We start from the raw sequence: 17,859 nt of genomic DNA on the forward strand, positions 1-17,859 counted from the left end.
AATGGGCCTCCCCTTCCCCAGCCCCTACCATAGCTCTTCTGCGCTCACCAGCATGTTCACCAGCCAGTGCACTGGATGAGGATCACATACATAAGTCTGTGCCACAGCTCTTTCTTATCTCCCCATGGTATATTTCATTCCATCTTCTATACACATGATTTAAAATCTAACAATCAAAGAATTCCATCAGGACTTGTACTTTTCATACTCTGTGCTTTCTTTGGGAACTTATGATTGTTCAATCAAAATGGCTTTCTTTCGTGACCCCCAATTCTCTTGCAGTAGCTTCCCCTGCAGAGTCTCATGCTCTTTAACCAGGCCCATTGGGAGGCTTGGATATTTGGTCAGATCTGTGCCTCTGTAGCTGATAATGTGCCAATATAAGGCACTGAGGGGCTCTCCTGCTGCCTATTTTTATGCTACAGAAAAGTCTCACTTTTTACCTGTCTCCATTTGAAGGACTACAGTTTAAAGTGAAACTAGAAAATAATAGCAGGAGTGGAGGATGGGAGTGGGGACCCAGGCTTGCCAAGATCCAAAAGTTCTGCCATCCCCCAGTGTTGTTACCACAGTATGATTAACATAATCAATACTATACATCCTCTAAGCAAAGGACAAATGCATGTTCTGGGTGAGTACATGAGTTTTAATTAGAGTCCTAGAACAGTGCCTGACACTCACCTTCCTTTTGATGAAGGGGTCTGAAGTTTGTGATTAAGAGTTACATTTACTTTCAAGAGTATCCAACTTGTAATAAACATGTCAGGAGAAAGCAAACCTGAAGCAACTCCTCCTTTTAAGAGTGAAATGGATAGAGATGGAGACAGACAGAGAGTGAGAGACTGTGTGTAGGGGAAGGAGTGAGGCAGGTAAAGTTGGGTGATGGAATGCATACATTTAATAGCTAAGGAGGTCTAAAGACCAAACCTTCACTTTATGCATCAAGCCAGTTAAAGTAAGATGATTTGTATAATAAATCATCTTTAAGTAATAAGTAGCAAAGCAACACAGCAATGAACTTAGTGGTCTTAAGTAAGCTTCTAACCTCCTTTCCTGATCACACTGTACTTGGTTTAAAGAAAAAAGGCAGGTTAGTTATTTTTAAGATTCTACAATTAGAAGTGATCACAACTAATATCCATAAACTTGACTCTATGAGGGGATTTATGTTCATTCATGATGAACTGCATCCCTATGCATCTGATTCACCATTCAAAAATACAATTTAGTCAACCTATCAGTCTATTTTATTTGTCTAAGCCCACCTGACCTAATGCTTTGAATATCCATTCAATGCATTTGTCCAAAACAGTCCTACCTCATTTGGGAAAAAAGTGGTAACAATGATGGATGTATGGAGCTACTTGATGAGTGATGCCTGTGTGCCCATCAATGGCAGTACCACAAGGCACTCGGTAGAGAAGACCCAGAGAGCCAGCCTGTGCTGCAGTCCAGGGAAGGACGAGAGGTTCTAGAAAAGCAGGTGATGAGTACTTCAAAGGGGCTAATGATGTTAGAGATAAGGCTACCAGACAAAGCAGAGCCTGTACAAGACAGCTTAGAACCTGCAACAGATTTGGAAGTTTCTCAAATAAATTAAATGTAGAATTACCATATGGCCATGAAATCCCACTCCTAGAAATACATACAAGAATTTAAAGTAAAGGTTCAAACAAAAAATTGCATATGAAAGTTCATAATAACACAGGTGGAAACAATCCAAATGCCCATCAATAGATCAAGGCGTAAACAAAATATGGTATAGTCATAAAACGAAACATTCTGTATCTGTCCATAAAAAGGAATGAAGCACTGGGACATGCCTCAGCATGAAAGAACCTCGAAAATACTGTGCTAAGTGAAAAAAGCCAGTCACAAAAGGTCATTTATTATATGATCCATTGATATGAAATGTCCAGAATAGAAAAATAATCCACAGAAACAGAAAGCAGATCAATGTTTTTCAGGGGCTGTGGAGAAGAAAGTAAAATGATTGCTTAATAGGTACAGTCTTCTTTTGGAGAGATAAAAAGTGTTCTAGAGTGGTGACTGTTAACACAAAATTGTGAGTGTGCTACATGGCACTGACTTGGACACACTTTAAAGTGGTCAAATGAATATGCTCACTCTTGTCATTTCTATTCTACAGTAGTGGAAGTCGTAGCCAGAGCAATTAGTCAAGTAAAAGAAATAAAAAGCATCCAAATTGAAAGGAAAGAAGAAAAATTGTTTGCAGATGATATGATTATATACACATATGTTTATACATTTATACATATATGTGTGTATATATAAGCTTCGCCAAAAAACTGTTAGAATAAACAAATACAGTAAAGTTGCAGGATACAAAACCAACATCACAAAATTAGTTCTGTTTCAATACACTAACAATGAACTATCTGAAAGAGAAATAAAAAAAGCAATCCAATTTACAATAGCATTAAAAATAAAATACGTGGGAATAAATTTAACCAAGGAGGTTAAAGATCTATACACTGAAAATGGTATGATATTGATGAAAAAAGTTGAAGATACAAATAAATTGAAACATAGTCCCTGTTTTTGGATTGGAAGAATTAATATTATTAAAATATCCATATTACTCAAAGGGACCTCCATATTCAAAGCAATCCCTGTCAAAATTTCAATGTATTTCTCACAGATACAGAAAATATTAACTCAAAGTGAATTAAAGACATGAAACTCTAAAACTCCTTGAACTAAACATAAAGATAAAGCTGCTTGAAGATTGGTCTGGGCAATAATTTTTTCTGATATAATACCAAAGGCACAGACAACAAAAGGAAAAATATGGAAGTGGGACTACATCAAACAAAAGTTCCTCCACAGCAAAGGAAACCATCAACACAAGTGAAAGGCAACTACAAAATGGGAGAAAATATTTGCAGATCACTTATCTGAAAAGGGGATAATAGACATACAAAAGGCCAACAGGTACACGAAAAGATGCTCAACATCACTAATCATCAGGGAATGCAAGTCAAAACCACTATGAGATACCACCTCATACCTACAGGTATTATTTTTAAAAAACCAACCAAGAAATAATAAATGTTGGCTAGGATATGGAGAAAAGGGAACACTTGTGTACTGTTGTTGAGAATGTAAAGTGGTGCAGCTGCTATGGATGTTCCTGTACAGATTAAAAATCAAACTACCATATGATCCAGCAATTCCACTTCCTGACAGAAATGAAATAAGTATCTCAAAGAGGTATCTGCACTCCCATCTCACTGCAGCATTATTTATACTAGCCAAGATAAGGAAACCACCTAAGTGTCCACCCACTGATGAATGAATAAAGAAAATGTGAGAGATAGATGATCGATGATAGGTAGATAGAAAGACAGACAGATAGAAAGATAGAAAGATAGATAGATAGATAGATAGATAGATAGACAGATAGACAGACAGACGAATAATAGAATACTATTCAGCCATAAAAAGAAGAAAATCCTGCCATTTGTGACAATATGAATGAACTGGAGGGGATTATGCAAAGTGAGATAAGTCAGAGAAAGACAAAAATTGTATGGTATTACTTATATATGGAATCTTAAAAAAAAAGAAATAAAGAAAGAAACAGTGTAGTGCGGTGGTTGCCAAGGCCTGGGCAATGAGAGAAACAAGGCAATGTTGGTCAAAGAGTACAAACTTTCAGTTATAAGTTGACTAAGTTCTGAGGATCTGTGTACAGCACACTGACTATAGTTAATAATACTGTATTATATACTTGAAATTTGCTAAGAGTTCTTAAGTGTTCTCACCAAACACACCAAAAATGGTATGGTAATGGATGTGTTAATTATCTTGACGGTTAATCATTTCACAATGTGTAATCAATCACATTGTATACTTCAAACATATACAATTTTACTCATCAACTATGCCTCAATAAACATAAAAAATAAATACAAATTGTAAATTTTATGTTATGTGTGTTTTCCCACATTTTAAAAAAATAGAAGTTAAAAAAATACTGCTGCAGTCAAGTGAATGAAGTGGCCAAGCACCTGACCTTTAATCTCTTGCCCCACTCTAGGCAGTCTGCACTGCTCTTGCCTGTGTTCCCTGCCTCCAAGCAGAAAGGATAAACCTAATGAGCTCAAGTGTCAGCACAATATAAATTATGGCCACGGGAAAAAAAAAAAAAAAAAGAAACAACTTGATGCATGACCAAGGATCTAAAAGAGAAATGTCTACCACTATTTGTGATTATGGATCACATCACAATCTAATAGCAATTTTTACTTAATCAATAATTTCCATGCTGAACAGACAGCCCTGTTACGGAGAATCGACAAGTAGGTACTGATTGTGACAAGCCTTGTTATTAATCTTTTCTCCACTGGCTTATCAGCCAAACTACTGTAAAAAGGTACCACCATGAGGGATTTTGGAAGCCACCTTTCTCCTCCCCCTACCTTTTCTTTTCTTCCTCTCCCATAACATATCATGCAATGTAGACTCTACATTTATTTGAGTAACTTGGGGCTTGAGTGGCATAAAAAGACAGTTCACTTTAAGCAATTTCACAAATCAGTAGCACCTAGACCATCACTCAGGGTTAGCCAGTATAGGCTAATAAATCATACTTTCTCTTTGAGTTGTCAATTGCCAAAAAGCTTTGTACAAAAGTTGGCATCTCTAATTCGGTAACGGCTTTTCATCTTGAAATAAGATGCTGTAGATTGATAACAAGAATAACCCTTTCTTGATAAAAAAAAAAAAACACAACACCCTGCATTTTAGCAATTAAAGCTGCTGCCAGAAGTCAAATGGCTCAGGACTGAGACTGCAATGAAGTTTATCTCTGCTAAATACAAGCAGAATGCAGTGAGTGCTGTATTTAATTTGCAGTATGACTGCTTTATCTTCCACTAGGAACTGTGCCATCTCTCACCAAGAGGCACAGGAGAGGAATCTTTGAGAACTTCCACCTCCTCCAGAATAAGCCACCAGAAAGACCTACTCTTCATGAATCAGGGCTCTCTTGCCTGTCACGAAGAGAGGTCTCGGCTCCTTGGTACACATCACATGTGCTGAGGCATAGAGGTAGCACCCAGAGAAACAGAAGTCCCTGCAGGTGAAGAAAAGGGAGTACAGGAGACAAGATGGGGCCAGGTATGAAAAGAGAACAACTACCTTGCTGACAGAGGACAGTTGCACAGTTTCATTTTCCTAGTTAGTAAGACATTTTCAGAACTCAAGTTATATATTCATAACTAGAAAATAGGCACACACACAAACAATAAAAATGATAATAACCACAATAAAACCACTTCTAATGGGGCCCTAAAAACTTGACTACCACTGGAGCATGCATATTCCACAGGTCATCAGGGATCATTTGCCCAACAAGCCTGATCATTCTACTTTAAAGAGAGACAATAGAATCTTAGGACCCTTACATAACGTACCTGCATCACACACACACACACAGGGATAAGACCCCCTCAGTTGGTTATTCGAAACCTTCTGAATGCTCTCTGAACAATATCTACAACATATACATTAACTGTGAAAATGTAATTATGAAACATCTACAAACTATCCTCTCAATTATTTTTTGAAAGAATTTCTACCGTGGAGTCTCACATCTTGCCTTACACTTCACTCTATCCCTGCCCTCTTTAATACCTGGTACTTACAGCTTCCAGGGCTTTGCAAACTTCAGCTCCCTAATGCACATGCCAGCTCAATGTTCCTCTCATCAGAGATATTTGATTCTCCTTACTCTATCTGGAATATAAGTCCGACTCCTAGTCTATCACACAGGTTGCCAGGAAACAGTGCTACTCTACTTTTTCATCTTACTTTCCACTACCCTCTGCCTTTCAAAACATTTTGGTTCTACCGTAACTGCATTATTTACCACTCTTAAACCCAAAAGATTAGAATAAATTATTTTGCAATTATATTTCTAACCCCCCCAAAGTGTCAAAAACACTAGCCTTTTATTATTTTAGCTACTATGATATATACGATTTTCCTATACTTTGTGCAACCGTTATTTCCTAATTGCTGTCTTTTCCATATGGCAGTCCCAACACCTCCCTGCAGTGGTGTTTCCCTGTTTATTAATAAATCCACCTGTTCTTTAAACACCATGTACAAATGCAATCTCCACAAGACCTTTCTCTCATTCCTTCTTCTGTACCTTCACTTTACCTGTTTTCCTGCAGCTCTGTCTGTACATCTTTAGTCCTCACAATAGCCTGACTTATATCTTACTCAACAGCCTGTCCTGTACGGTTCCCTTTTTAAAAAGGACATACACAAATTATCTATGTGTCAGGCTTTGTTCTTCCCCCCACTATCTCCAAGCCCAAGTCCATAGATAAGACATGCATGAGGTTTTTCCAACACTACGCTTGCAATTTGTGTTTTGGCCAATAGGTGGTGATGGTGTGTTGTAGTAGGTAAGACTAACAGCCTACACAGGTGAATCAAAGACATATTTATATACTCTTTTTTTAATTTTGATGAAAAGTCTCCTTAATCTCTACATTCTTCAATTAATTAGGTTTTGAGTACTACTTCTGGAGTCCATTCTTCCTCCTACTTGAGTAATGCTGTAGCATTTATAAAGTACTTCCATGATATGATGTCATTCCATCCTCACAAACACAACAAATTAAAACACTGAAGTTGTAGGGTAACTTAGCCAAAGTCAGAAATAGCTGTTGGCAGATATGAGAATAAAACACAGAAAAAAAAAAGATAGATCTCCAACACACCATCCAATGCTCTCTCCACAACTCAATCACTGATTAATGCTATCTTTACTGGTAATTGGGTGGGAGTTGGGTGGGGAATGGCTTACTCTTTTGAGGATATGACACTTACAGTTCTCTTCTCATGCCAACATTAATTGTTCTAGAAATAAAAGCAAAATCATCTATGGCAATATTTAGCTAATTTAAGAGAAGGCTAAGTGTCCCTGAATCTTCAAAAAGTCCTTGCATGGAAAATTGCTTTCTGTTCCTGGAGCTCTGTTTTATGTCAAAGCAGGAGTCTGATCTCCAGTCATGCTGGCCATGATCTCAGAAGCTGAAGTCTGAATGACTTCCCTTGGTCTGCAAAAAAAAAAACAATGATGGAATTTTTCCAACAAGACCAAGGGCCTGGCTGGTAATAGGCCTCACTGAGAACTACTAAGTGCCTAACCTTTGCAAATGTGGTTTTAAAATTAAGCTCTGCCCCCTTACAAACACACACACACACACACAAGCATGTACCGCATACACATACATACACATATGCATACGGGCATACCACCTACATATATATTAAATAGCCTTTTTGTTACAGACTATTTAATGAAGTTATATTTTATTTTAAATCTAAACACTATATTTAAGCAAGAGAAAATTTACCTTTAATCACAAACATACTTTTTTGTTTTCATTGTCTCCCCCCCCCCCCAAACTGTAAGAGGAAAGGTATGGGCAGAACGGGGGCAATTTTGCCTATCAGGGGACATTTGACAATGCGCGGAGATATTTTGGGGTGTCATAATGAAGGCACCCCCAGCATCTAGTGGGCAGAGATCAGCAATGCTGCTAATAGCGTTATTGTAAAACAGTCAGTGGGAGTGCCAGGTTGTTTCCCTCATCAGCCAAGATGGAGGCAGGTGGAGGTTCTTACACCGAATGCGTGAAAAGCTAGCAAGATAGTTGAACAGAAAAAAAGCACCCCCCCAACTTCCAGTATAAGACTGGGGGTGGAACCAAGGAAAGGCAGCACAAGAGCCATAGAAGTCAAAATGGCACATGGGGAGGTGCTGACCAAAGAAGCCTGTCAGTCTAGCCTGAGGAAAGGAGGGATTGGTAGGGAGTTGGTCCCACCCGAAGCACACAAAAGTCTGGGAAGTTGATGGGTCATTTTGACAAAGCACCTGTCTGTCCCAAGCCCAAACTAATACAATCCCAGGGGAACAAAGAAGCGCTCAGTCTGTCTGTCTGTCTGTCTCTCTCTCTCTCTCACTTATGACCTATACTCGCATGGTGCACTTGCTGTTCTCTCCATGGCCATGGAGCTCTAGCAGTCATGTGGCCCCTGGCCTCCAGGACAGGGCCTCTCTTTCCCTCTTGCCCACCTGGTGATGCTCTTGCCCGTGCATTCATGTGCTCTCTCTCTCTGGGACATGCGACCATGCAGCACCAGCAGCCACATGGCTCATGGCCATGTGGGCTTCACATGCAGGCTCCAGGAAAGGGCCTGAAATGGATAGCATCTTTTGGTTAGCAACAAAAGCTAAGATACCTGCGTATGGAATAAGACCACTTAGCAGTTGCCTGAGGGCTCCAAAAGACTGTACTTTAAAATGGATCAGGAACTCTGGAACTCTGGATATTGGCTTTTGTCTCTGACTTGCTAAGGACAGCTGGACTTTTTCCATGGCAAAAGGAGGAGATAGTCTTTGAGATGGGAGTCTGCCATTCTCCCAGGCCACACAGTATCTAAATAAAACTTCTTTCCTTTTGCACCAGCATCTGCCTCATGAGTTTGGCTTTTGTGGTAACAGGCAACCTAGCCCATTTTTGTTCACTTGCAAATAGTCTCCACAATAAAAAGAGTTCTTTGCCCAGTGTGCCCAGGTTGAGAAAACTTGGTTTATAGTGATCACCAAGGAGAACTTTCAGAAGGATGTCAAGACAACAGAGTACATAACAGAATGAGGCTCTGATTTTTAGCGCAGCACAAGCAAGTGAGAGGAAGTATCTGAAGCACAAGCAACCAACTCAGGAACCTCTCCAGGGCTTCGTGAACCGGGAAATAGTTAGCATCTTTATGTTATTACTAATTTTGCAGTGATATGCCAACTTCAACACTGCCTGAACACCAACCTAAGCCTTGTTTTTATCAGCAACATGTAATTGGCAACTAGTAAATATTCTTACACTTTTTACTTTTATAAGAATAACCACTTTATGATGTAAATACTATTAATATATTTATTACATAAAGAGAATATGACATGTCTAGGGGGAAGATATGCCTTGAACTCAGGTCTGTCAGCTTTAAAACACACATTGTACCATCACTGCAGGAGAACAGCAGTAAGCCACAGTATTCTTTCAGATTGAGGGCTATTTCTCTTACAAAACCATTACCATCACTATCGCCACTGCCACCACCACCACTGTCATCACCATCACCATCCTCATGCCTCAAAAGCCAACCTCCATGCACTTTGCTTTGACCTTAACCATATTTCCCACCTGTTTCCCAGAAGTCTTCTTGGGTACCACCTCAAGCACTTCTCCCTCTTCTGAGATCCTATAATATCAACTACACAATTCTGGCTTCATGATGTCCTGCCTCCTATTGTTCAGTATGCTTTTGTTTCCTTGTCTTCCCTCTCAATGAGAATGACCAGTCCTGGAGGGCCTTGTCTAAATCCTGCTGCTATGTGCCCACCACCAAGTTGGCACAATGGGCACTTGTTGAGAGAATGGCTGATCTGCTAATGTCAGCTCATACTTTTCCCAACAAACAAGAGAACACATCATGCTGATAAGATCTGCTATAGGCAACTACATTTCAAGAAGGTGTGCAGCTCAGTCCCTCTTGTATAAAGTGTGTCCATACAGAATATCCTAGTGGAGTAATTATTGGTAGAATGTAAAACCTCACCTAAAGTATCATTCAGAACCAATCAATAAGCTTTTGATAGAAAAATCCTCCCCAAATAGCAGAAACAGTTACTTGGATGAAGATTTTGATGAAATATTTCAGGGGATACATACAATGAAACATTTCAGGGGTATAAAATGGCTAAGCAAATTTAAGGAAGTAACTAAGACATTAATTATACTGTACTAGTTATGTCTTATTCAAAATATTGATTTGTTATTCTTCATTCAGGCACATTAGTAATGGGAACATTTTAATAATTCAGTAATTACCCAAGTATTTACCACTCCCTAGAAAAATTAACCACAATTATTCTGGAAGGCACTCAATCCACAGGGTTAGACTAGACCCTGGGAAAGAGATGGCAAGTATCTTTCTCCTCAAAACCCCACCTGGAAGCAGCCACCCATTATAGGCTGTGCATCCCCACCCCTACCTCCATGAATAAAATGGGGGGAGAGCTCTGCACAGAAGTCCAGGCAAGGCCAGCCAATAAGCTGGCACCTAGAAGAAACCTGTTTACCATCCCTATCCTAAGGACTATCCAATTCAAATCTTTCACTTGCTTTTACTCAAACTGATAATCAAGGAGGCAAAATATCTTGACCAAGTCCCATCAATCAGACACAGACTGGGGAAGAGAATGAAGTCTCTGCTTCAGTTAAGTGCATGTCCCAGTTCAGCAAAAATGAATATTAAATAAGCCTTAGAGCTAACATGCAGAAGCCACAAAAACCAACAGTGTCTCTCTCCTCCCCTTCCCCACTCATCCTGCAAAACACTAATACATAAAACAAAGAGAAATGAAGTCACCTCTTTTGGACCCTCTGTCTGTTTCTCATTAGGCCTGCTGCATGTGATGTCTGTTTGGCCTTGGACGTTGGAGATGGCATTTATTTTCAAGGCTGTTTCACAATATGATAAGTGAGAAAATAACATTCTAAAGGGTCAAACAGTTGCAAGGAGGTCATCCTCAGGGTCAGAGCAGAGATGGGGCTGCCACTCACAATTCCCGTGGTCCTGGGAGGCTTTTACTGGTGAACCACACAGCCCTCCAAACCCCCTACTCAGTCTAATCTCCTGAGTGTCTTTATGGGAACAATTTCTGAAGGTACAATTTAGTCAGTTAAGTTTTTTTTTTAAATTTAACCCTGGAGGCACAATTGTCAAAGGATGACTTTGAAGTTGGTATTTCTCAGTCTACATTTTACATGCAATATTTCCAAATAATTAAAGTAACTAAATTAACTAGTAACTGCATGTAGAAGAAATAAGATCAAAATCTCCACTCATTTCTTTTACATTTTATGTGAACATAAAACTAATTTTGGACCTGTATCTAAGATGCCATCACATCTTAAACTCAGTTTTCTCTTAGGTAAGGACATACAATGCAACTTTAGCAAAGGGATCAAAATTAGGTGGAAAACATTTAAAATGCAAATTTAGGATCATGGTATTAATATGAAAATAATGTGTTCAACACATCCTAACTCCTCCCCATGTTTCTATGGATGCATCAATTCTTCAAGATTACATGTGCTTTCTTTACATCTAAATCTCTATGATATTAAAAAGAAAGCCCTTCATTTTCATTCTGCCAATGCATAGAATTTGTTTTCAAATGGCAACAAAGGTGATTATGACTGTATTCTTTCAATAAAGGAAACTTCAGCATGTGTTTAGAGATCAAAATTTGTACTATCTTAAAGCATTTAAAATTTAAGTAGGTGGTTAATCACTGTACAAAAAGGTGAGTTTTGACATCATGCTTAAAAGATACAAGTAGAGGAAGGAGTTCACAGACTGAAACGCCACCCCAGTAAAGGTGGGGCTGATGTATCCACACCTCACATTCTCTGCCATCCAGCCCCACTGGCATGAGACAACAGCCCCCACAGTGCACTTGCCAAGGTCATTTTGCTGGGGATGGGGCAGTGAATAAACTTGTTTAAAAATAATTGGATCTTTTAAGGACCTTTGGAGAGAATATTATATGTGCTATTTCTTAAGCCAATACAGAGGGTTAAATTGTTGTTGAAATAGAGGATAAGAAACTGCAGTGATAAAGCAAACAGGTGGTCATTAGGCATAGTGATTATACAATTTTTATTCTTTCGGATTCCAGCAGCCATGTTTTCAAGTATAATTAGCCATTTAGCAATGGTAAACCCACAATGAGGTGGACATTCTTCACATTTATTCCCTTTCCTCTGTTTTAAAAAGCCTCTCAAGATACCTGTGGTATATACACAGTGGCATGAAGAAACAAAGTGTGCTGGTTTCTAAGAACCTGACACTAATGTGTAACTGCATGCTGTGCACATTTCAGATGTATGGTCATCCAAGAGCCAAAGACAGAACTGACTTCTAAGACAGCATTAACACAAGAGGGACATGGGAAGGAATGAAAAGCCCTCACACCTGTGTGAGAAGCCAGGCCAGAAGACAGATTTGAGTTATTTTACCTGATGACAAAACCTGAGTTAAACAAAACAAAAACAGAAACAACACTTTGAGAATTGATATTCTACAAACTTAAATTTAACATTTTGATTTTGGTAGTATGTAGTGCACAACAAAAAATCTAATTAATTTAGAAATGAATAAAAATATGGATTTTCAACTTATTTTGAGATGTTAGAATATGCGTTTTCAGATGTCAAGGGAAGAGAAATTGTCTGCATCTTGACAAATCAATAATTAATGCAGTCTTAATCAAAGTTACTTTAAATTAATTAACTTTTATTCTATGTATCCTTACACTCTTACTACCTTCTATTTTAACCAACACCAAAAAAGGGACAAAGTACAACAAAAACTTTGTTAACAAAAATATACATCTATCTTCTTAGCTTCTGGGCATAGAAGTAAATTTATGACAGATTAATACTAGCTTGAGAGTAACTAGGCCCAATTATAATTATCTTGCTGGGAAGAGAAATTAAACATCCAGAGATAAATACCCCACAGAAAACCGAAAATAAACACACAGTTGGAGAAGGAAAGGGCCTCAAAATAAAGAAGAAGAGAAGGGCAAGGCAATATTTAGCACATGTGTCTGGACAGTAATGGGACAAGGTAATCTTTTCAAGAGAACATGAAGTACATTACACTGGAAATGAGACTACCTGGTGGGCAGAGTAAGCCAATTCCTTAATTCTCCTCTTCAACTTTGTGATTTGCTAATGTGAAACACATGTCTCTCTTTTGCACCAAGTTCAAATGACTCTGGAATTCCAACCGTGCAGCTCAGCGACTGAACCAGAACAAGGGGAGAACTTGTCAGGATTTAAGAGCTTTCAGCAAAGCCCTTCAATTGCAGCCAGCACCCTATTCCACAGAAGGATATCAATTATAGATAGTGACTTGCTTTAGCAGGCAGTCGGGACTGTCAGACACTAGATAGACAACCATGAAGAATCATGAATCTTTCTATTAACTGTAAGAGGGGGGAAAAGAATGGGTCATGGCTATAAATAAGGCACAGCATCAGAATGGTTTAACACCTTGCATCTTGGTTGTATGTACCATGAAAATTCAACTAATTCACAAAATGTCCTCTCTCCAAGGAAAGTCATAAGAACAAAAGCAGTTAATGCTTCCTTCTGTCCCTAAAAGTAGTAGTTTTTGCAAGTAGTGTCATTTCCATCCACCACCAAAAAATTAGGTAGATTGAAGTACGTACCTATTCATTCAATCAACAACAAATAAAGTACCTATTCTACATAAGGCCACTGCAAATGCTACCAGATACACACGATTATGAAGGTACTTGTACGTCATGCAAAGTAAAATCTGTTTAAACGTACAAATTTGGAATTTCCACACACACTTCAGATAACAAATAAAAATATAGCTAATAAATGATACAAACTAGTATATTTTTGTTGTAAGTTACAATTTAATTCACTTAACTAAGTTTATTTACTAATATAATTTACCTCAGAGTAAAATTAATGTCCTACAAGTAATATATTATCTTTCCTTCTAATTCTGACATGAACTTCTTCCAGTTATTTGAAATTTTAAAAGATCTACTGTAGTCATTCATATTCTTACAATAAAACAGGTAACAGATAAAACTATCAAAACATTGACAATTTAAGCAACCTTATCTTAAAACTACTCAAATCTCTCTACTAAAACAACATCACTGCCTATAACCTTTCAACACTGAGATTAAATACAAAAAACTGCACTATTCACTGTTTTTTAAAGGCTTTCACGTTCAGTAGGCAGCAAAAAGGTTAATTTATTACCACAACCCAAAAATGTTACCTCAAATCTGGCCTCTAATGAACAGCACAATTCCCTTTAAATGTAGACCTCCTACTGATATGTAAGCTCCTATTTCATCCCTCATTTGAAAATGGCTGAACCATAATCATAGCACTCCTTGGGAACTACAACAACTTATCCACGGAAAGATACAATGAAGCTGCATCATTTCTCAGAAAGACATTTTAACAAGCACTGCCAATGTCTCAGTTATGATGGCAGTTGTTACACAAACAATTTTCTCATTTATGTTGTGTACTCATTATATCACTCAGGGTATTTTTGGCATTCTCCACTCTTTGGGAGTATTTCTCTACATTAAAATAAAATTTCAAAACTTTTTTTCCACTTTAGTATGACAATGTCTGTGGTTTCCATTAAAACAGCAAGAACAAAAGGGCCATTAAATTAAGCTTGGCTTAAAAATAACAGCAAATTAAAGAGAAAAAAAATAAATTAAGTTAATGGAAAAACCTGAAAATATACCTTAATTTAAACCATCTGATTTTCTAATTTATTGCTGTGCTGAGAAATCTATAATTCTTTCTATACCATTACAAGGAGACACAATTAAAAAAGAAACAGAGGGGGGAATACCCTGCTTAGGTCATGTTAAATCCTCAAAACATTCTGAATATACCAAATCTCAAACCCAGCAAATCATGTATTTAACAGTATAATGTGACTGCAATGTGTGAAACGTATTACACAGGATGAGCCAAGTTTCAGAAGACTCACTTCAAAGGCTCATGCAGCTTATAAAACATGTGGGATGTGTGAGGAATTTTATAGTTTTAGTGTTTAAATGGAGAAGAATTATCATGAAATATGGATCATCTAAAAATAAAAGTTACTAGAAAAGAAAAGAGAATGAGTGTGCATATGGGGGATAGAGAGTCACAATAAAAGCTGCTCTTTCAGAATTACCATTATATTAAAAGCTTATGAAACTGTCACACTTAGCAAATCATCCTTAATGCCTGTCCTTCCGTACTGGAGTGGGTGGGCTACCTCTTTCTTTTTCTTCATCATCTAAATGCCCTTCCATCTTAGTTGCCTGTGGTCCCATTTTCCAGTGAGGCTTTATTGGCCTGAGAGAAAATGCCAAATAAAATGAAATGCAGGCAAAGGGCACAGGGCTAATCAGGTATGAGTACATGGGGTGGGGAGTGCTGCATTATATGAAACAATACACATGGGAGTAAGGGGAAAGACTTCAGAACCTGGTATGACAAAGAAGGTGTGGTTCTCAATCTGACCACACTGCAGTTTTGAAAAATGGACATCATTAAACACATTTAACAATACATATTGTTTTTTCCATAATTTGTTAGCCCTGCAAGATTTGGCCTCAAGTCAAGAAATTGTGCTAATGCTTGTCCCAAGATGATAGTATCCACCTATCTCACAGAGTACTAATTGCTGCATAAAACAAAGGGAGATTCCTGAAACTTTTAGAGAGGAAGGTAGACAAAAAAAAAAAAAAAAAAGGAATCCCATGACAATTGTTTCTGCTGTTACTCTTGGAAAGGAGACTCAAACTTGGTTAAAAGGTTAATAATAATTCATGTCCAGCTTACTATTATCACTCAATAACCATCAAAGCCACTAACTTAAAATAGTGGCTTCTCTGACTTCAGGATCAGAGTCATTACACTCTCCACTGAAGACTTTATTGAATTTTACACTAAGCTTTAGCTGACTGAACAGGTCAGCACCATGGCTCAAAGGTCTCTTTATTCTCAGAAAGTCATAAAGGCCTCTCCATTTTGTAACGCTGCGAGCTACAAAACTTGACTCAGCACAGGGTAAGGGAGGCCGATCCCCCAGAAAGGTCACATAGTTGTAAAGCCCAGTTCCAGAGTCCCTTTCACTTACATGCACCAGCTGCTCCTGGGTGTCAAACTCCCGCGTGCAACCTTCCCAGTGGCAGTTTGTCTCATAGATGACTTCAGGCTCCTGCTTGCTTTCATCTTTGTCCCCTTCTTCCTTCACCAAGGTGGTTACTTCTGGCTGTTCCTGATAGGCAGGGGGTAAGGGGAGGGAAGAGAGGAGAAAAAAACCAGACATAATAGAAGGAAAGATAAGAAGAGATGTTTTTCTCTTGATGCAATTTTTCCATGAAAATAATAGAGCCCAGATCTATCAAATGGGTTTTGTGAATGGAAGAAGTCAAACATATGGAATCATTTGTGTGCATTTTTTCATATATATCACACACATCTTCAGAGATTACTAACATGATTTAAGACAGCAGTCCAAACCATAATGATGATAAGAAGTTGAGGCCAAGCTCTGTCCTTGAACATAAAGGGGAAAAAAAATCCAAATTAATCTAAAATGTTATCCCATAAGAGAAGCAATTAAACTAGGTCATGTTGTCTTTACCCCCAAAACTGGTCTTTCTCTTTTGGTTAGATTCTTTCAGAATACTAATGTATTTATTCTCATATTTTGGAATCCAAGGAAATAATTACTAGTAATTCTAATTCTGTTTTCCTTGTTGTTGGAGTCTGTAAGAAGCACCTTGTGGACTTTATAGGGAAATGTCTTTTTGGTTCAACTCCTGATGTCCAATGATAAACTCTTTGCCCAAGAACAATGGCATCTAAAGCTTGGAGAGGGTGGTGTCTAGGACAGAGGGTGGTGACTATAGTCTTTCCTAGTCTTCTCAAGAAACTTTGTAGCAATTTAGATACAATGAATTTCTAGAATTCTGGGAGACAATTAGATGTATAGATTTGAGTTCTAATCTGAGGCTAGATGACAAAAACTGTATACAAGCATTTAGGTATAGCCAGCAAGGTTGTTGACTAGCAAAATATAGGAGGAAGGATGAATTTCAGAACTCATAACATCCATTCATTCCATCTTCAACATTTTCACAAAAAATGGACATTTGGGCTAAAACTGCCTGAGGTGTGGGCTGAAGCAGCCTGGCCAAGCAAGATCCAGATTCTGTGAATGTCCAAACTCTTGTCCAACCTCTATTTCTGGGAATTAATATTCATTGACCTCTTTCCTGTGTCAGGCACAGGGACCCTAGGAGATGATATTATGATAATATACACATCTTTAAACTGAGGCTCAAATGATCTAAGTGGAATTTTTAAACTTGTCCTTTCAGGACTTTAGGTAAAGGGCTGGAACATAAGTGCCTTAGAATAGGTTAGTTGTGCCTTGATCCCTCCCTGTTCTCCAGGCTCTCCTGGAAAGTAAGAAGTGGCAAAATAAGAATAAAAAAAAACATTAATATAGGGAACATCACTAGCTCTGCCCAGCTCAGGTTTAGGGCCAGGAGCTCACAATTCAGGCCCATGATTTAGGCTAAGGACTGAAGCCTGGTCACATCAATAGTCAGTAACAAATAAATCTAACCCCTTACTCTATGAACCACAGTTTATATCCCACACACCTTCCTGCATTTTTGTGTTTACTTCTGAGTTAGAGAAACAAATTGAGTCAAGTTCTGTAACTGGACTTCTGTCATGTGCAGAGCCCAGGTGCCTCACCTGCTGACCCCGTAGTCCCGGGCTGGGGAGGTCCTCATCAGGTTTGATCTTAGATCGTTTGTTGTGCATCAGGTCACCAGTACTGCTCACTGCAGACTCACTTGTGGGCTTGTTCTGTCAGTCACAGTTGCAGAAACAGAGACAAAACTTAGGTTTTGATCAGTGAGCAGGACCATTGCTACATCATGCAACTTGAGAGAAGCAGGCTTGTTTGGCACTAGAGCAATGAGTGTGATAACACTCCAATACCATGGTAACAGGAAATACATACATGAAGCAGCTCCTTGTTTTTACCTCGTAAGTATAAACTCCTTTTGTCTTTAAAAGCTAGTAGAACAGAGCTGGGAGTCAGGGGGTCTTTAACAAGTTCCAACAGTGTATTTAAAAGAACAAAATTGGGCCC

The 17,859-nt window shown here is 38.4% G+C and overlaps 1 protein-coding gene across 3 annotated transcripts in view; it reads right to left on the reverse strand.

Moving 5' to 3' along the window:
* Window positions 1–17,859, reverse strand: part of GLI3 (GLI family zinc finger 3) — a 298,462-nt gene that overhangs the window by 44,837 nt on the left and 235,766 nt on the right. For all 3 annotated transcript variants that reach the window (XM_053926574.1, XM_053926573.2, XM_053926575.2), the window contains 2 exons: window positions 17,457–17,570; window positions 15,823–15,963 (listed from right to left, as the gene is read on the reverse strand). In XM_053926574.1, coding sequence (XP_053782549.1) covers window positions 15,823–15,963; window positions 17,457–17,570 — 255 coding nt within the window. The remainder of the gene's footprint in view (window positions 1–15,822; window positions 15,964–17,456; window positions 17,571–17,859) is intronic.

Source organism: Desmodus rotundus, chromosome 6 (genome assembly GCF_022682495.2).
Source record: "Desmodus rotundus isolate HL8 chromosome 6, HLdesRot8A.1, whole genome shotgun sequence".
Taxonomy (NCBI): Eukaryota; Metazoa; Chordata; class Mammalia; order Chiroptera; family Phyllostomidae; genus Desmodus; species Desmodus rotundus.